Source organism: Sebastes umbrosus, chromosome 17, assembly GCF_015220745.1.
Source record: "Sebastes umbrosus isolate fSebUmb1 chromosome 17, fSebUmb1.pri, whole genome shotgun sequence".
Taxonomy (NCBI): Eukaryota; Metazoa; Chordata; class Actinopteri; order Perciformes; family Sebastidae; genus Sebastes; species Sebastes umbrosus.
Genome location: NC_051285.1, coordinates 12645156 through 12665607, shown reverse-complemented (window position 1 = coordinate 12665607; position 20452 = coordinate 12645156). Strand labels below are relative to the sequence as shown.

Genomic DNA, 20452 nt, shown 5'->3' with positions numbered 1-20452 from the left:
AACAAGACTCTGGGGTTTTTAATATGAACACTTTTTATTAAAGGGATCACAGGTAGAAAAGGTCATCAGCAGTGCCAGAGACATCATTTCTCCTCTCATCACCAACTACCGCCAAAGAACCAATCACAGCTTTTCGCTGAGAAAGATGCAATACCTTCAATCTGGCAAGAGACGTAAAACCAAGTACTCAAAAACCATAATTATTTAAAACCATATTATGGGGACCATGATACTTTGCACACCGCAAAATGAAGCACACCATTGAATACCAGCGCTGCTTGTTTGTACTGTAGCACAGAGGCACAGCGACAACAACAAAATAACTGAATGCGTAAGTCAAGAGGGATGCAGAGTGGCTTAAAACGGCCGCACAACGATCACAAAAGAGATTCAATGTGTTTTTTTTTTTTTTACAACAATATATTCATTCTACTGAAATAGCTGCGTGCAGTTATTATACAGAGTTAGGGATATAAACGCAGTGTGATAGTAGCTTCTGTTGATAGTGTTAGAGAAATCTGAACTCCTCCAGTGAACCATCTTAATTTGACTGTTGATACTGTCTGAACTGCAAGCAGCAGCGGTGCATCAGGAGATCACATCCTGCATGGTGGCAAACATCATACCCCAAATGTCAAATGTGAAATACTCACTTAACATTAAAGACATTTCAATTTGAGTTTTAAAAAATGACCCTCCAACACCGACGTGACGAGGTACTTCCACTTACCGAAAGCAGCCTTGCATAAACGCAGATGAAGTCATCGCGAGCGTCCACTGTTACCTCTTAACGTGGCACATCGTTAGTCCACACAGTATTCTCAGATAGAGAGTCAACAATACAATAGAGGCTATCTACAGGAGCCAAAAATACATAGTCAGCTAATCATAATACAGCATGTTTGAGAGAAACTCAAGCTGACATGAAGGCTTCTCCTTGAATTTATTTCGATAAATCAGCCTCAACCTTCACGCTCGGGGTGCGTGTGTGTGTCTGTACAGGTCGCAGGTTTTGTTTTGACAGATGTGAAGAGCGGAGGCTTTAGGTTCAAACAGAAAAAAAACAGTCTTTATTCATTCTGACGCATTCCATACAAAAATTAACTTTCCTGATTGGCTTGGCAAAGCGCTCGTTTTGGCAACAGTTCGCAAAAAAAATCCACCAACCATGAAGGATGGAAAGTGGATTCTGGGAACTGTAACTTTGCCCCTCTGTCAAAAACCATTCATGGATCAAGCTAAAAACCAATCGCAAAAAATAAAGAAAGTAGGACAGCTTGTCTGACATTGTCTGTGTAGGTCCATATCCTATATATAACTGCTGTCTGATATTTCAAGTTTTCTTTTTTTTGCCATTGTACTGACTTTCTGCGTGACATATACAGTGTTATTGTGACTGTACAAAATACTAAGCAGCCAGAGGAGCTGGCTGGAGGTCAGGAGGTGACACATCTGGGATGAAATGGACGTACAGGAAGACAAGAGGAAGGAGGTGAGATGAACCATGATAGCGGACTGATAGACTGCAGCTACAATATCAGGAAGTGAGAATGAATGGACAATCAGCTGGGTGGACTGGGCTCCGACGCCAGCTGGATGAAATGGCTGATGGGTTGTGGGAGAGACAAAAGGTGGAGGGGTTATCCAGATGAAGAAGCGGTACAGAGGATGGAGTTGGGTGGGTGGGGGTGTGGGGGGTATGGCAACGCCCCCCCTATGTGTCCTATCGGTCCATTTCGTCCAGCAGGGGTGTGGCGTCTCCGGCGATGGACATGGGCGTGCTCTCGATCATGGGGCTGGGCGACGGCCGTGGCGTCATCCTCTGGGTTTTCTTCCGCCCCTCCGCCTCTTTCTCCTTCAGCCACTGCTCCGCCATCTTGCCCCAGTCCACTGCAGAGGCGTTGCTGCCGCTGGCCCTGCACGGAGGGAGAACAGAGGGGGAGGTGTTATAGTCAAAGACAGAGACAGACTGAATGGTGGGCTGCTGCTGCTGAGCTTTAAAATGATGCAGATTGTGGTGTTTAGCACCATCTAACGGCAGGAAAACAACCACTCGTTGATTTAATTCAACAACTGGCTGAGTTACTGCAAAATAGACAAATCACACATTCTGACTTGGAGGTGGAGGGAAAATCTGACAATGCAGAAGACGGCAATATTTTTGTTAAACTTGTCAAATTTCATAAAGCTGTGGGTAAGATCACTGTACATGAATAATCAGTTTGACAATAAAAAGAGTAGAATAACCGCCTCGCGATTGTATGCCTCCACCAAATAGTCAAGTTGCAGTTTATATCCATGTCTGTCCACAATGTCTTCACTTCATCATTTTATCCTGTTGGACATTTGTGTGAATTTGTCATAATTAGCTAGAGTTCCGCGTCTGCTACTGCCCATAATTAGTTTTTCAGGTATCGGTGAGTACGCCTTATGCACCGATCCAATACCATCATTTATTAACCCAGAGAAAATGTTTAACCGGAAATCAATTCAAGAGCAGTGAAGAAGAACTGATTGCGGGTAGTTTGTCACGTGACGATAGCAAACAACAACAGTGCGGTGCTAGTGGAGAGTGTAACGGTAGTCAGAGCGAAGAAAATGTCAGCGATTTGGCAATATTTCACAGTGGAAAAAAACAACAAGTGAAACAGCGATATGTTCTTTGCTTCCCTTCTGAGGGTTGGCAGTACCCTTGTATAGAATATTGCACCCTGCAGCACAAATTAGCACACTGGCTGTCCACCGAGGAGACAGCTAGGAGAATACGGGATTGTTATTTATTCCTAGCTTCATTTATTATTTATGTTCTTTGTTACTGACAAACTGAATAATAAAAGAAAGTTCTATTGCATTCATTCTCTGTATTTGTTCATGTTTTACATGAGGTTTAACCTGAGCCAGGCCATACAGCAAAGATGGTAATCATATCACATCCATACATGGTCAGTAAACAGCTGTTAAATAATAATAATAATAATAATATTTTAATTATTTAATTATTTATTACGCTAGTATAGGATTGGTACTCAGAATCAGCTGATACCACAAGTTCAGGTATCAGAGTCGGTGTCGGGAAGGAAAAAATGGTATCGGAACATCTCTATAAGTAGCATATGAATTCTTGAGTTGGCCAAATCAATTTTTTATGAGGTCACGGTGACGTTGACTTTTGACCGCCAAATTCTAATCAGTTCATACTTGAGTCCAAGTGGATGTCTGTGCCAGATGTAATGAAATTCCCTCCAGGAATTCCTGAGACATCGCTTTCACAATGGGACAAACGTAAAGTCACAGTGACCTTTGACCACCAAAATCTAATCAGTTCATTCTTGAGTCCAGGTGGACGTTTGTGCCAAATTTGAAGGAATTCCTCCAGGCGTTCCTGAGATATCATGCTCACGAGAATGGGACGGATGGACGGACTAACGAACATACGAACAGACAACCCGAAAACACGACAGCATAAAAAAGTGTAACAGTAGTTGATCACACTAACTTAAATTAAACCAGCATGCTTTTTTCAGGAAACGCATGTTTTGGAGTACATCAGGTTGCCCACGCATCTTCCCCCTTGTACTTACTTTGGCGTCGGCGGCTGCTGCTGCTGCGGCGTCCGTCCTCTGGATGAGGTGGAGGATGACGGCGTGCTCGAAGCGTGGCCGTGGTGACTGCTGTGATGCCCGTGATGGCCGTGGTGTGACACGTGGCTCGCGTGTGGGGGGCCGTGTGTTTGAGAGTGCGAGGATTGCGGGGTGGTGCCGGTGTACTGCGGCGTGCCCAGGGCCTGCTGGCTCGGCGTGGTGTAGGAGTAGCTGGGCGTCATCATTGGCGTCGCCATGGGCTGCTGAGGTGTGGCAAATACCTGCAGAGGAAGAAGTACTGGTGATGAGGAGTTACCTGAGACAAGTCACTATATATTCTACTAGTATAAGTAGGGACTCATGAAGTGGTACAACTGGAATCAAACAAGGGATTAATAAAGTAATTAAAAAAAGAAAGGAATCACATTTAGTAAAACATGCAATATATTTTCAGTCAGACTCAAGTTTCCTGCCACAGTAGATAAACATGAAACGCTGCACTCACATGATAAGCAGAGGAGCTCCCTCCTCCTCCTCCCGTGCTGCCGCCGTAGCCGTACTGGCTGGAGCCCCACTGTGCGGGGGTGGTGTTGGGGTTCTGGCCCTGGCCTTGGCCCGTGACTGCGGCGATGGCACTGAACATCTGAGAGGTCATGTTGCGTGGGAGGGCGTTGACAGCTCGCGTCAAGTCTAGGGAGGAAGGAATACATTAGGAAATAGTGCTACAACTCCACTCATGCTGAAAATGTAGAACGGAATGTGTGGAACGGAGCGGGACTCACCGGCGATGTTGATATTGGCCGGGGTGGCATTCAGCGAGGCAGGTGTCCTTGTTCGGCTGCTGTTGCTGGGAGTGATGCCTTTGACAGAGGGAAAAAATGTTAGATAATAACCCACAATATCCTTCAGCTGTCGTAATATATACAATAAACATGAGGTGTAGCGCTTCCATACCTGGCACAGGCTCTTGGTAATGGTCCTTAAACCAACGGAATAGTCCGTTCACTGTAGGAAATATCTGTGAACGGTAGCGGAAGCCATCCGGGGTGATGGTCACATACTCAACCCTAGACACAAAAAAAGACGGCATTCAGTTCTACTCGTATGTAAACCTTGTTGTCAATCAAACACGTAAACGTCTAATAAAAAAATGTCTTGGCAGTGAAGCAGCTGTGTGGGAGAGTGGTGAAGCGAATTTGGCACAAGTATGACTGAGCCTCTGCAGCAGCTATGGACTTTATCATGTAACCATATGCCACTGTGATTCATATTTATAGCACTGAATGGAATCGTCTGCTGTTTCTGTGGTCTCTGTGGGGACCCGTGGGATCCGACTTTACCTTGCCCATGTCATGTTAGCTTATTGGGAAAAAGGAGGCTAAATAACGCTCCAAAGTTAGGCAAAATTTTGGAGAGGAAAATCATTTTTCATCAATTCTCGAGTGGTAGAAAATGGTTAAATTTCAGATTTCCAGATTATTTACACCACTTCTATGTGACGTATACTGTTGACTTTTTATCTACCCCTAAAGACCCCCTGTACCACCCTAAAAAAAGAGACAAAAATGGGTCTAAGTGGGTCTCTTAGGGTTAAAGTGAGGTTGAGCTGATTTGAGGAAAAGCAACATCAACAATTACGTTTTAAATCAGCTTCCACTGAAAAAAATCATTGCAGTGAATAATCAGAAAAACAGAGGAGAAAAAACATTTCTGCTTACCGTGGTTTTCCTCGAGGCTGGTAGCCCAGTATGAATTTTCCCGGCAGATCTTTACATGCCGACAGAAAGTAAGGAATAAAAGTCGGCTTCTCCCTCTTTGTCTTGACCAATAACTCCTCCATTTTCTATTAGAGAGAGAACAAGACATAAGGAGTATGAGGTGCAACTTGTGGCAAAAACATGCAGTAGAATGAGATGAGATGTTGAGTTATAATCCCACAGTGAGAATGATATTAATGTAAATCAGTGTATACCTCCTTGTTCCCAAAGAGGCCGTCCTGGAAGTACTTATGCCCCAGTAGATCCCGGGCGAATGATGCCATTGGCTGAATGTACCGAGCTGTGATTTCATCCAGATCTTCAAACTCCTGCAGAGAATTCAAAAGACTTTTTTTAAAGAACATGCAGCAGCCACAGCAACGCTGATGTTTCACAATACATGTTCCGCAGGTTTGATTAGGAAACACCAGATCATGACAACTTACTTCACTGTTGATCCAGAGAGTGTGCCCTAAGCTGAATGCGTTCTCTTTGCCTTCTTCTCTCACATCCACATGCTGGTAGATGCCATCAGCCACCTACAAAACATCACACAGAGTCAGACTGGAATATGTTGTGCTATCGTTGCTACGTGTTGTACCTTCTCTATCGGTTTCTTACCTTCCAGGTAACCGTGAGGTGGTTCTCTCCCTTGCTGCTGGGTCTGATGATTAAGTCTCCCTGGTCCAGGGTCTCCATCATTTTCTCTGCCTGGTTGAAACTGATATTGTGGAAGTTGGGGTGGGCGATCACACGCTTTATATATGCTGGATTGACAGAGGGAAAGGACAGACAAACAGTATAAGGACAGTGATGTGGAAGTAAATGTTAAGTAAACAAAGTGTAATATGAGGAAACAATTCCCCAAAGTAGCACAGTGTGCCGTTTTATTTGCTATTTTGATTCAAACTACTTTTTTTATTAATCCTGTTATTATACTAACGTGTTCGCTGTTGTTTCTTTTTGAGCTCTTCCTCCTGTTTTTGGTCTTCGGACTCCGTGTCAAAGTCATAGTAGGTGTCCTTGGGGAGCTTCCACTCATTGGCTTTGTCCATCAAATCCGAGGTGCGGCATGTGAGGTCGACGCTGAATTTCTCAATGTCGATTTTCATGATGCGGCAGTGAACCGTCATGCCCACCTGAAGGAAGAGGAACAATCAAGTGTTATACGGCTGCCACAATAGAAGGAAAGAAGACAGGAAAGACAGAAATAGGCAGAAATCTGTCAGGATTAGGTAGTGCAACTGGCACCACTGAAAACTCACACATTCAAATGTTGACATTAACAAAAGAACATCAGCAAAGCACAACAAACGATGACAATAAACAAACAGCGCCTCACCTTGACCCTCTCCTCAGGGTGTTTGACCACTTTGTCACTGAGAAACTTGGTGGGAATGAATCCTTGGACGCCGTTATCTAATCTGGACCGCACCCCGATAGCCTGGCCTGGACACGAGCCGCTGTCAAAGTGATTCCACACCTAAAGCAGGGACACAAAACAAAAACCAGATGATGTTTAGATGTCAGACTCTCAGCTGTTTTCTACCACTAAGTTGTTAAAAGAAGAAAAAACTCTGGTACCTCGCTGAGTTCAGGGAAGTTGTCCTGCTGGCAGAAGGGACACTGCCACAGCCCTGTAGAATCGTTACGGATGGCCTGGTCGTAGCTCTCTCCCTGAGGCCGCCGGTGAGCAATACCAGTTACTATACTGGTGATCAGCTTACCTGGAAGAAAAGGAGGAAAAAAACATCAACCACACCAGCCGATGGCAATTAGCATTAATCTAATGCTAATCTATTATTGATTTTTGGTGAAGTTTAATTCAACAGATAAATATGTGTACTTCAGTGCAGTGTATCTTACCAATATAAAAGGTCTCTGGAGTCTCCTTGGTGAGCAGGTTGAAGACCTCCTCAGTGTTGGGGACTCTGTAGGCAACTCTCAAGTCTTTGTACCTGCAGCTCAGCTCTGCACGGATATCATACAGAGTAATCCCCTTGTTGCCGTAACCCTACATGGACAACACAAAGAAGAAAACAAGAATGATGATAAATATTTTTTGAAAGGTGGGTGGATGTGAAACATCGCTGAAGTTTCTTCTGGCTACACAGGTTCCAGACACATACAGTGGTGTCTGACATGTCTCTTCGTCTGGACAAGATATAATTAGTATCTTGAACTAGGGCTGTCAAAATTGGCCAAAAATTAATATTTGGTTCTAAAGAAGATCTAAAGAACTTTTTTTGCACATTATGTCCATGGCGCTGTTTTGGGCATAACTTTTGCCGGACGCCCTGTTTCTATTTTTTTCCTGTCGCTCACTTTGAAAGCACTGCAACGGACGAAGGGACAGCTGATTTGTGATGTTAAAAAATAAAAAACTTAAAATTAGGAAGCAGTTGACTGCAGGAAGATCACCTGAAAGTGTCCTACTTGTTGTTGGTTGTATTGTACGTCATTTACAGTAAATATTAAAATATAAAACATGTGTTTCTGTTTAAAAAGTACACACAAGTAGGGAGAGTGGAAGTATCATCCATCTTTTAAGTGGTTACGTCTCCAGTCCGATCTGGAGCGCATAGCTGATGGGTAACGCTTGCTGTTAGGACACGGTGTCGCTCTCTCTGTGGCCGAGTTCTCTGCCATCATTGCGGTTATCGTTGAATTATTCCTCGTTCAGCTTGACCTGACGTTACATTTCATTTTCAGTTAATGAAAGAGACTTTGTGTGACTCCCGCGGTGCATTCAGTGTGTGCGAGGCAGACAGTGCTGCTTTTTTTCACAATCAAACATTCATATTCAAATGTCTGTTTTTTTAACAATTTGAATATATAGATTCAAATTTAGAATATTCGTTGGCAGCCCTAGTCTGCACTGTGGTATATTTTTTCCAAGCTGTTCAAAAAGCCACAACACACACACACTGACCTGTCTCTCAAGCTCTTCAGCGAAGGCATCCAGGTCCAGATCTTTGAGACGTTCTGGATTTTCCAAAATCTCCTCCAGAGCTCCAGCTGGGTTGGCATCTTCTGCCGACTCATCATACTCGAGGGCGTCCACAGCCATCTTTCGAGCCCACTCGTACGTCTCAGGGTGGACACGAGATCCATCTAGAACCTCAATGTAGGAGTCGGTACTGTGTGAAAGGTTTGAGAGAAGAAAGACCAATGCTGATATTGGAATAAGCTCACAACAGGCTGAATGGTAGATCACTGGCTTGTCTGACAATGGTAGAATTAGCACTATGGGGAACATCTCGATGGTCCGACGTGTAACAGACTGCTATACAAGGTACCAACCTGTCCCCAAGCGATGCGGTGTCGATCTTAATGAAACCGGCACAGTTGATAAAAACTTTGGGTCCCATGTGACACATGGTGACCAGCTGGGTTCTGTTTTCCAGACGAGTGTTGTTCTGTTTCAAAATCTGCACAAATACAAGAACCATGACGATTATCAGGTCAGCAGAAAAGGCGCGTTCATATATGACATACATATATACACGTTCATATATGACACAGCAGCACAAAAACATACCTTGAGCAGTTGGGAGCCCTTTCTTGCTCCCAGACCGCAGACATACTGGACCAGACTCTGAGTGTGAGGATGGGCTATGGACTTGTTCACATCCACTCCAACCTCATTGACACGGTTGATGAATTCACAGTGAAGAGCACAGAGCAAATCTTCCTTCACCACATGTTCCTGAGAAAGATGGTGAGGCAAAAAAAGAAACGGTTTCACATGGTTGCAGCTGCAGAATCATGCTTCATTTTATATCTATTTTTTCATTTAATCTACATTTAAGCATACTTCCAACAATATATAACAATAACTATATAGATAGGGATTAAAAACAACATAAATCCACCATTCCTTCAATGTCTCACCTGCAGTGGGTGTAGTTTGAGGCAGAGAATATCATCATCAGAGCTGCAAACCTGAGCGTACTCCATCAGGGGATCCTGGATCTTCCTGGCAATCGACACAGCCTGTCGCAGCAATGGAGGGTAATCCCTAAAATCAATCTGCACAGAGAGAAAGCAGAGGGTCAGGAGAATATGAGCAGCAATCGGGGCCACATCTTGGGTCCACCGGTTAGCGAACTTGCTGTGGTTAACTGCCACAGTCGAAGAGTGAAACCACTGGTGTGTGTATGATGAAGACACAGTGAGGTGTTGAGTATTTACCTCAGACCTCTTGCTGTTCATGTACAGCGTGGCCAACTCATTGTCAACAAGTTCAACTCCGACAGCGGGCAGAGAGGACTCTTGCTCAAGCTCGCCGACAGCCCTCTTGATGTCCTCCATGATCATCTGAGCATCTCTGCACACACGTGGCATGTTTTTAACATTTCAACATCAACTCCATTATAACTTAATGCTGTTCAAGATGTCTACATGTATCTTTCCAGCGCATGCAGAAAGAAATCAAATATTTACCGGCTTTCCCCAGCGACTGCTACAACATGAGGTTTCTTGCCTGACAGAAACCTCTTGAGATTTTCAATGTCGTGGGCCTGAAGATAACACACACAAATGAGTGATCATCTCAAAGGTGCATCCTTTAACAAAAGCATCTGTTGACTGCACCGAAGCACATTTGTGTTCTCTGCTTGTACCTTCTTCTCTCTCTCATCCTCCCTGAAGGCGTTCCTCCTCTTCATGAAGTAGGGCAGACGCAAGAAGTCGACCACCTCCCCTTCTCCGTTGATCAGAGCACAGAAAACTGGTGTGTCTCTGTTGGAGCAAAGTTTGTAAGTAAGAAACTATTTTGTCTTTCATGCAGCAAACATTGCTTGGTCTTATATAGTTGTAATTCAAACCTGCAGTATATCTCCCACATTTGAAAGTGAGCACTCTATTGTTAATACCATAAATTGTAGCTGATGTAGTGGAAGAAAAACACTGTTGGGTACATACCTGCTGGGCGCATAGGCTACACCCAGCACCCGGATGCCTTTGCCCTGACTCTCATCCATCAGATCATCGTCTTCCTCAACCTGCTGATCTGGTCGGTAAGGAGCCACCTTGAGCCAGTTATACAAGCGACGGCAGCAGGACTACGAGGAGAAACGGAGAACAGCAGAGAGTTCATAATCAGTTCTACGGTTCAAACATACATTGTGTAACAATTTTGCTCTATAATTTTACAGACATGATGCATGTGTTAGGAATAGGGATGTCACGAGAACATCGACTACTAAATTTCTGGTATCGTGACATCCCTTGTTAGGAGTTTGCTGTGTTAACTTTCTATGCGCAACACTAATACAATAATGTAATATTAAAATAAATGGGGACAGGTATCATGAGAAATTACCCTGACGATGCTCTCTTTGGCCTCAGTGATCAGTTTGCTCTTGAGCTCCTTGGCCATCTGAGGGTAGAGGAACTGAGTGAGAGCTCTCTCTATGGCTAACGTTCGCTGCCTGTTCCACTCCTGCACCTGGTGACTGAACTCGTCCCTGTAGTAGAACTGTTTGATCTCATCAAAGTACGTCTGGTCCCCGGCATACCTGAGGACAAGCAGAGGGAGGACACAGAGAGAAGCGGAGACAGAAAGGAGCGCTTTAATATTACCACAGTCATAATTCAAAAGCCCCACGCTCTACTGACAACGATGTGGATAAAAAGATAAGCTGCAGCTTAAAAAGAAAAAGAAACTCGGGGGACCTATCCTACTTATCAACCCCTTCTTTTATCCCAACATCCGAGCAAGGTTTCTTATACAGACGCTAAAACAGCGTCACAACAGTTAGTCACATCACATCCTGTGCGTGGTAAATGTCCTACTACCAAGAAAATGTGCATGAACAACAAAACTGACAAGAATGATAAGAGCTCGGGATGTTTGTATATTTATGATTTCCTCCATCTGGTTGATTAAGACTGACTTAATGAGAGTGGCCAGCCTCCTTGGTCTGCCTTTAATCATGAATCAACATATATACAGTGGAAACCGCTTATAGTGATTACGTATGTCCAGGTCAAATTGATCACTCTAAGAAGATGATTATTATTATAACCAATTTTTTTTTTGTTGTGCATCATTTCTCATGCAGATTATTATCTAATTGACAGTTGCATATTTATTACATTAATACAAAGTAATGAAACAGACCGCTTTGCTTTTTACTGGCTCGCTGCCAAGTCCTCTGCCTTTTCCCTCACCAAGGATGAGGCATTGCCGTTTTTTGGCCGGCTCTGCAGCACGAGCGTGCATGCAGAACGGCGCCCCTTTACCGGGGCTCCTCTTTACCGGGGCTCCTCGTTCTCTCAACCGGTAGCGGCATGGAGGGAACCGAGCGCCGGTCTGCATGTGTGCCGCAGAGCCGGTTGAGGATCGACAAAGTTTCACTTTGGGGGTATTATGTGATGAGGCATTATCAATCTACTTGACGAGGGCGGCTCCAACCACACGTGCTTTCCCAGTGCGCTTTTCTTTTTTTATTCGGAGAAAATGACCCTCTTTTTTTCCCTGTCATGATTTCAATGTGCACGCAGCATCAGCCTCAGATAAACAAAAACAAAAACTCAATTAACGTTAGTCTAATCTAGTTTATAAATATTTCCATATGTTGTCATGTATGAAAAGACCGAAAATGACCTCTGTAAGCGGACTACTTGATTACTATGAGTGAATTATTTCAACAGCGTTTGTATAGGAATGATTGTGTCCCAAGCCAACCAACATCATTGAACAGATCTTTTTTCCATTTCAGTTTTTGGCTGTCAGTATTGTCACTGTGCTTACCCTTTGACCCCTATGAGGTCTATACAGATGTCAATGGTAAGCAGCCCCTCCTCCTCTGCCAGGCACATCTTCAAGAACTGATCCCCATTCAGCTCTTTTACAGGCTTATTCTTAAGATACTTGAAGGAGTAGGCAAAATGAGCCTCGTCTACCTCCTACAGGAAATAAGAAAATGGCAATGCATGTTAAGAGTGGTACTCAGTAGTAGCTTTGTGTTTAGGATCATATGTGTGATGTTTTTTTTGTTTTCCAAATGTCTGCGATTCCATGCGCTCATACCTTTTTGCCCTTCTTTGTCGGCTTAATGTTGATCTTGGCCCTCTCCTGAAAGGTCTGTCGGAGAACATGTCTGACCAGAGGTTCACGGGCGAGCTGCATGGCCACCATGTACCTGGTTCCTTCCAGCACGGCCTCAGGATTGCTGAACTGACTGCAGACATAATCTTTGGACAGCTCTACAGGCTCAGCCGGGAACTGCTCCGTCTCGTGACGCTGGTAACTGTCTCTCAAATTTTCTCCAAACTGCTCTGGAGTTAACCCAAATTTTTTAGCCAAGCCATCTGCAGTAAAAAGAAAAAGAAGTTGAAGTGCTATCAAGCTAGGGAAAAAACTAAATATATACTGTATACATAGAAAATATAAAGGTAAAAAGGGAAACTAACCAAGTCCTACGCTCTGACAGATGCTGTACATATCTCTACGAGAAGCCAGCTTGAGGTCAGGTCCTTTCTGATCTTCTTCTTCTTCTACCTCCACCTCCTCTTCCTCACCTAAAGAGGCAGCCATCCAAAATCAGTCATGTAGCAAATTGTTAAAATAAGGCAAACACTCAAAACTAAAAATTAGTTTCAATTAGAACTTATCAATTCAAAAGTATCAGTCCATCATCATCTAATGAAATGGACGCATCCATCTTACCATCCTCCGTCACTTCTTTGATCTTCTTGAGCCTCTTCTTACTGGACTTGGCAGTATTCTGCATCTTGGGGATGTCTCGGCCATAGTAGAGCAGAAAGTGGTTGTACACGTCGCCCAGCTCTTCAAGAGTCTGCACATCTTTGAGCCTATAGAAAATGATCAAAAATAGGTTTGAATGGGACAGAAAAAGGAGCTGTTTATCATCAATCACCATGTATCACTTTAGTTTCCTGCAATTATTCCTTGCTTAGTGCAGTCACAACCAAACACAATACATATAATAAGAGATGAACTTTTTCAGCCTCAGCCCTCGAGACGTACCTCTCCATGTCAGCGGTGTCCAGAGGACGGATGCCGTCAGCCAAAGGTTTGTCAGGGTCGGCTGAAATCTGCTCAAACTGGTAGGACTGCATCTTCCGAAACAGACGGGTCAGGTTCTGCTTCCGAGTCTTCAGCTGAGTCCACTGGTGGATGAAAAATGTTTAAGTCGAGAAACCAGAAGTGGCATACGTACGCCAAGTTGATGAAAGCCAATGATAGCTAATGATTTAAAACAATGTGTAATTAATCTTAGAAGTGATTACTATAGGATTGGCTGTGCATCCAGAAGATTCACCCTTTCATACTGACTCCCAACAATGGCTTTTACCTTTTCATCCCACTGCCACACCTTCCACAGATCATTGATGTTTAGCTCTGGCTCCACATATTCTTTCCTGTAGAAAGCTATGAATGGGACCTGGAAAAAAGAACACAATAAAATTGGTTCGTTACGCCAATTACAGATTTTGCATCCTTTCTTTAAGGAACAGTGTGTAAGATCTGGCGGTATCTAGCGGTAAAGGTTGCAGATTACAACTTCTCCCGTGTGCCAAGCGTGTAGAATTGCTGCGGTGGCAAAACGCAAAAATGTGAACGGCCCTCTCTAGAGCCAGTTGTTTTAAGAGTAGAGTGCGTAGAGTGTGTGTGTGTGTAAATGGGAAGTGAGTGATGAAGCAAGAGAGAGAGAGAGCGGCAGTGACGGGAGCGAGTAACATTATCGACTGCGGCCCTAGCAGGAAAAGTTAACAGTGTTTGGTTTGTCTGTTCTGGGCTACTGTAGACACATGGCGGTGCAACATGGTGGACTCCGTGGAGAGGACTTGTTCCTTATGTAGATATAAATGTCTCATTCTAAGGTAACGAAAACACAACAATTCTTATTATGGGGTGATTATACACTAAGGAAAACATACTTATTAATATTATATTCCATTTCTGCCAATAGATCCCCCTAATTGTTACACACTAGTCCTTTAACAGACATGTTATTGTTTTTTAGAGAAAATTAACCACAAACAAAGAAAACAGATGAAGGAAATCCCTCAGATGGGTAAGATGAGCTCACTGTACCTCAAATTGTTGATTCCTCATGAAGTTGAGGGCCTCTTTGATCTTGGCAATTGTGCTGGGGCCTTTCCTGCTGAAGTTTGTGGTTGTGCCCCTATCTAGATAATCTGTGCTCTCCTGTTTAAGGCACAGAAAAAAAACATAAAGTAGGTATCATGACTGAAAAGCCAAGAAAGTTCTTTGCATTCTTTGTTGAATGTGTATGGCAAAAGTCATACCTGCATGGAGATAGTAAGAGTGGAGAAGCCATGCCTGAAGATCCACTCTGCTTCCTCTTCCAGCTCATCATCCTCAGCAGGTTTAACAGGGATTGATCGTAACTATAAGATAGAGAACAGAGTCAGGAAAACAGGCAATCAAAAATACAACATCAGGCAAATAAATAAGTCCTAATATGTCAAGGCATAAACCTGAGAGAGCACTCATAACAAACCTGTATCGTCCGTATAATAATGTAACAATAGTGCATCAACTCTGTCAGCATCAAAAACGACTGACAAACACACCTGGAACCTCTCGGGCATGTCCGTAGAGCGGATCTCATTGTCCTGGTCGGTCATGTGACTACTTTCCAGCTCACTGGGCTCGTAGATCTCAAAGATGCTCTTCCTCCCTTGCCTCCTCTTAGTCTGCTTCTTGGGTCGGTCCCAGCCCCCTTCATCCTGGTCCTCTTCCTCCTCCTCACCTTGGTCGTATGCGTCTGCGTCAAAGTCAGCAAAGTCAAAGTCTCCACCGAAAATCTCTTGGGCCTCCTGGAGGGCTCTGTGGAAAGGATGGACAGCGAAGAGGAGAAGAAGCTGTTTCACTCACTCATGTCTTAAAGCAGCTTGCCATTTTGTGTTTATGGTCTCGTTGCTACCAAATATATATATAAATAAGCTTCTTGCCCCAACTAATGATAAATCTTTTAAAGGATAGATTTGCTGTAAAAACTACGACACTCACGCGTCTGTGTATCCTGAGAACTTCTTGCCCCTCTTTTTGGTGATGGGTTGGCCGTCATCATCCACAATAAAATCGTCTATATCTGTGGGACAAAGGCACAAATTTAAAAAACAAATCAATTCTATAGCACATCATTTATAAAAACGTGTGGGACTGAGTTTACATTACTGTTTTTTCTCTATTAATTCTTTTTTTTAGATACCCCAAAACAGATCTAAAAATCCCTTATTCCTGGCCTACCTGACTCCTCGTCCTCTCCTTCTTCGTCGTCATCTGCGTGGTGGAGAGGTTCATCGACAGCCTCGCCGTCCTCCAGCTCGCCATCTGCATCGCCATGAAAGATCTCATCTGCGATCAAGTCCTTCTCGTCATCATCTTCTTCATCGTCGTCAAGTGTTTTTACACGGTCGTATTTCTTCTTCTGTGACACCAGACGGGTAGAGCATCAGCACTGCTAGCTTAAACTTTTTCAAGTGTACAAAAATGTGAAAAGGTAAAGTTGTACGCAGTTACTGCAGAGAAAGTAGTGATGAGAAACTATTCTTACCCTCCTTTTCACTTTTACACCCAAGTTCTCCTCAATTAGGTCCAGATCATCGTCATCCAGGTAGTCATCATAATCTGAAAAAAACGAAAAAGTGTCAGTCAGAGGAAACAACATCTACCACTGTAAAGAAGTGCTTTTGTTGTTACGGGTGATACACATGATTATTTGTTGAGAAAATTAAATGTTGAGGTAAAGGGATGGGAAAAAAATCAATTTAGACATAATTTTATAAACATAAATAAATAAATAAATATTTGGCACTTTTATACAACAATGACTCAAGAGTCCACATTTTCAGTCTGCATAGCTGCTGCAGGCAATTATCTATTTATTACTGGGTTCAACGCAGGTAAATGTAGCTGAAGCTTATACACCACACCAGCAGATAATGAACATCAAGCACCACCTGCCGAGGTTAATGTAACCAATATGTGGGTGCATCTGGCTCCACAACATGTGGCGCTGAAAGCACAGAAAAACGGGAAGCAACCTGTTGTATAAACTTGACCAACAAACAGATGCCAGAAATATGTTTAAGGTCTATTCTGATTATTCAGAAATGTATTTCGTCTCGCTTTAAAATCTACTGTCAGTCCAGTACAAAAGTAAGACCCAGAGAACTCATCGAAATAACTATAAAAAGGTAAGTGCAGTGTTACAGAATGGTGATACATCTTTAATTGGCACCTTAATAATCAATTCTGTAATATATTGGGAAATCACTGCAATCTTGATACCTCGGATTTGTTTGTTTGTTTTTATAACTGTGACAAAGACACATACTTAACGGGACATTTTACAGTTGAAAAATCAACTTGTAAGTGGTCAACAAACTATGTAATGGCGATACCTCTACTAAATTGCCTCGAACCTAGTTTGACATTTGTGTACTGCAGTTTCTTCAGCCGACATATATATATGTCACACATCATTTTCAGATGAATCTGATGGCCTTTTACTTTTTCAAGCTTTTCTGTTTTCCTCTCTGTATCACAGTTGTCCACATTCACAGATTGTTTTGGCTTCCTTTGCCAATCAGTGTTGAGAGGGGTGGTACCAAATAAAAATGTATATATTTGCTGAAGTGATCAAGTGATACAGCACTGACATTGTCAAACAGACACGTGACTCATTAAACCCAGACAACATTCATCAACAGCAGAGTACGTAGACCTCAACAACAGTAAATGTGATGGTTTTGGCCTTTTCACCACCTTCCTATTGTAAATACAAGTAAGAAGCCATTTTACAAAACACAGATATTCCAATTATTGCAGTGGTAGAACATACATACATACAGACATAAACAATCCTTATGATTGTTTTGTGTTTTTGTTATTGCAAGCCATATAGGGGTAATGGAAATATGGAAACAGCTAAAACAGTGACAGGTGTAGAAGAGCTCCTGTGCAGCCTTTTCATCCATGACTTCTATAAACAAATCACAACCTGCAACAGCACGATGGCTTTAACCCGTTAAAAACATCTGATGCACTTACTGCGCTTTTTACGTCGATGCCTCACTTCTTCTTCTGAGTCACTCCCTGCTTCACTTGCACTTGCACGTCGTCCTCCTCCTTCTCCTCCTCCTCCTCCCCCCTCCTCCTCTTCCTCCCCCTCCTCGTCTCCATCATCAATGAGTCCGCGTAAATTCCCTCGCTCGTCCTGGTCCTCTGTGTTCTCTTCTTCCTCTTCATCTGTTGAGAAATGAGTGATAAGTGGTCCACATGTCACGCAACCCGACCTCTGAAACACATACCCAGAACTAGGGCTGACCCGAATGCTTCGCAGCTTCGACCATCGCCATGGTAATCGACCACCAAATCAGTATTTGAATGCTTATTTTTTTTTTTTTTTAAATATAAGTATGTAATATTAAAGTATAAATCCCCAAATAGTCCATGAAATAAGGAATAATCCCAAAACATTATTCATTATTCATATTCAACATGAATTATTATTAGTTATTCTCAGTGGCGCTGTCCCGGGCACTGAAATGGGGGAGATGGAGACAGACAGACAGACAGAAGAACATGTCAGCCTGCTGCTTCGCACCGCGCCACGCTTCGAAGCTTTGAATAGCTTCTAATATTTCTCTGCGAAGCCCAAAAAATGGGATTTGGGACAGCCCTAGCCAGAACTGAACTATTCAAATTTTACCATCTTCCTCCATAAACCTCTGGGTCTTTTTAGGCTTTAGGTCTTTCTCTGCGAACTCCTCCTCCGACTCCTCGGCCTCACTCTCAATGAAGTCGGACATGACCGCTGTTCCTGAGAAGAAGTGCAAAGAGGCTGTTAGTAAATGTTCTCAACATGCATTACTTTGTTCTCCCAGGCTAGTCACAAATACAAAAGCCAAACACCAACAATAATAGCATTATGCTGGATTTGCAATTTCACCCCTTGACATCCAATTTCCTTTCATTTCTACTTCAAGGTTGGAAAAAACACATTATTTCACACTTTCTGAGAGTATTCTTCCTCATCTCCTCATTAACATTTAATGATTACATTCAGTAAAATATTCAAACGTATAGGACACGCATTTGAATGGCTGCATCATTACACCAAATGGAAATGTCATAATTTTACATGCATTTCAACAAAATCCAGCCTAATATATTAGGTATCTCCTCCAGAATGTACAATCATTTCTAACAGTCTCTTCTGCACTATATTCACTTTTTTAATAGTCATGTATCACAGCTGTTACCCTGCACTATATTCAGTTTTAACAGTTTACTTCATCTCCTTGTATTTTTATATCTGGTATATATATATATATATATATATATATATATATTTATATTCTTATACTTTGTACTTTGCACTACTAACTTTTTTACTAACATGTTTTGCACTATGGAACTGTGATGCTGGAAACTTTAATTTCCCTCGGGATCAATAAAGTTACTATCTATCTATCTATCTATAAAGTGCTGTGAATCAGAACAATATTCGACTGCAAAGCATGAGTTTTTACAGACTGAACAGGTCAACCCTGCACGTCTGTTTTATCAATACTCTGTGTAATCCTTACTGATTACTATTTAACTATTTTAATAATGATATTTCAGAGGTTAACACGTGAAAAAGCCCCGGAATTAGACCTGAGTTAATACCTTTTGGCACATTCACAAGAATGTTGTATAACGATGTGTTATTGACGTCTCTAATCAATTTAATAATAAGTAACAATACTGTATGTTCATATTTGTATTTGACCTGGTGATGCTTTTACCTCAGTGTTATAATGTCAGGAAGTGACAACAAAGCTAGATTTAAGTTAATTGGCGAGCTTGCTGTGAATCAGAACAATATTTGAGTTTTTACAGACCGAAGATGTCAACCATGCATCAATACTCTGTGTTATCCTTTCACACAAGCTCTATTACATTAACTGATTATTAGTTAACTATTTGATAATGATATTTCAGAGGTCAACACATGGGAAAAGCCCAGGATTAGACATGAGGTAATACCTTTTGGCACATTCACAAGCATGTTGTATAACGTTGTGTTATTGACGTCTCTAATCAATTGAATATTTAACAATACTGTATGTTCATATTTGTATCTGACCTGGTGATGCTTTTTGGTTTTACCTCAGTGGTATAATGTCAGTAAGTTACAACAAAGCTAGATTTAAGTTAATTGGCGACCTAAAGATGTCGCATTGCGCACACACACACACACACACACCGATGTGGAGATGACCCACACAACCACATACTTTCAATCCAACTGTAGCCAACTGTAGTTATTCAGATGATATTAAAAGTTAGTTATCACATGAATCGACAAATAGCATTATAATTGTGAATAATGTAAGCTACTGTTACGAGCTAGCAACCACCAGCTAGCTAGGCTAATTACGTTAGCTGGCTATGCTAGCAAGTTAGCTAGCTAGAAAGCAACCTTTTACCAAGTTTGTTCGTTTAAACAACTACGTAACAACTGACTAATAAAAGAACAACCCATTTTACCGGTGCAGAAATAGACCCAAGGCCTCTGAGCCAACGTCGCAGGCTAACATTAGCCAATGCTTTAGCTTTAGCATGCTATATCGTTAGCATTAACATTAGCATTAGCTGGAACGACAACAAACAGCCAACTGAAGCAGCGGTTAGCTAGTTAACGGCTGGTAGCTAAGAAACGCGATGTAAAGACCGTACAATGACCCACGGCGTAGATGGACTTACACGTCTCACTGCGGTGGTTATACTCCGTAAATATGTACAGTAATAATTGTGTTGTGTTTGGTGTTTCGGGGGAGATGGTACTTGTAAAAAATGGCCGACAACGAGCGGCGTGATGGTGATTCCGGGATGCAGTGAGGATAGGGATGTTTCGGTCGCGAACGAGCCGGTTCAAAGAGCCGGCTCTTTTAAGTGAACGATAAGATAAGATAAGATAAGATAGAACTTTATTAATCCCGAAGGAAATTCTTGTGCCAGAGATTGCTCAAAAATACAACAAAATTACAACAAGTTCAAGTGTATAAAAGACAAATGTATAAATTAAAAAAGTACTATTTCTAGCACCAGTGCCTAAT

General features: G+C 42.5%; 1 protein-coding gene across 2 annotated transcripts; it reads right to left on the bottom strand.

The window, feature by feature from the left end:
* Positions 1–15: 15 nt before the first annotated feature.
* On the bottom strand, positions 16–20255 carry supt6h (SPT6 homolog, histone chaperone and transcription elongation factor). 2 transcript variants are annotated; one of them, XM_037748037.1, is made up of 37 exons: positions 20100–20255; positions 18058–18168; positions 17397–17594; positions 15898–15971; positions 15591–15771; positions 15351–15432; positions 14912–15167; positions 14624–14725; positions 14409–14522; positions 13666–13755; positions 13338–13480; positions 13017–13162; positions 12761–12868; positions 12378–12658; positions 12099–12253; positions 10665–10860; positions 10265–10404; positions 9964–10081; positions 9785–9861; positions 9533–9668; positions 9233–9370; positions 8880–9047; positions 8642–8769; positions 8271–8478; positions 7205–7352; positions 6923–7065; positions 6681–6821; positions 6282–6477; positions 5960–6105; positions 5785–5877; positions 5554–5667; positions 5300–5424; positions 4536–4648; positions 4364–4441; positions 4087–4271; positions 3582–3862; positions 16–1916 (listed from the first exon to the last, which is right to left on the bottom strand). In XM_037748037.1, exons 2-37 carry the CDS (start codon positions 18155–18157, stop codon positions 1724–1726), a joined length of 5295 nt encoding a protein of 1764 aa, XP_037603965.1. In that variant the 5' UTR covers positions 18158–18168; positions 20100–20255; the 3' UTR covers positions 16–1723. The 2 variants fall into 2 exon arrangements, with proteins under 2 accessions (XP_037603965.1, XP_037603966.1); XM_037748038.1 differs by lacking the exon at positions 20100–20255 and adding an exon at positions 19884–20049 and having other exon boundaries at positions 1724–1916.
* Positions 20256–20452: the final 197 nt, after the last annotated feature.

Bases quoted from the DNA above. Each gene is read 5' to 3' on its own strand.
- supt6h (XM_037748037.1), bottom strand. From the start codon at position 18,157: ATGTCCGACTTCATTGAGAGTGAGGCCGAGGAGTCGGAGGAGGAGTTC. The intron at 15,972-17,396 runs GTAAGTGCATCA...CGTTTTTTTCAG, and splicing joins GCATCGACGTAAAAAGCGCA to ATTATGATGACTACCTGGAT. The intron at 4,442-4,535 runs GTATGGAAGCGC...CCTCTGTCAAAG, and splicing joins TTACCAAGAGCCTGTGCCAG to GCATCACTCCCAGCAACAGC.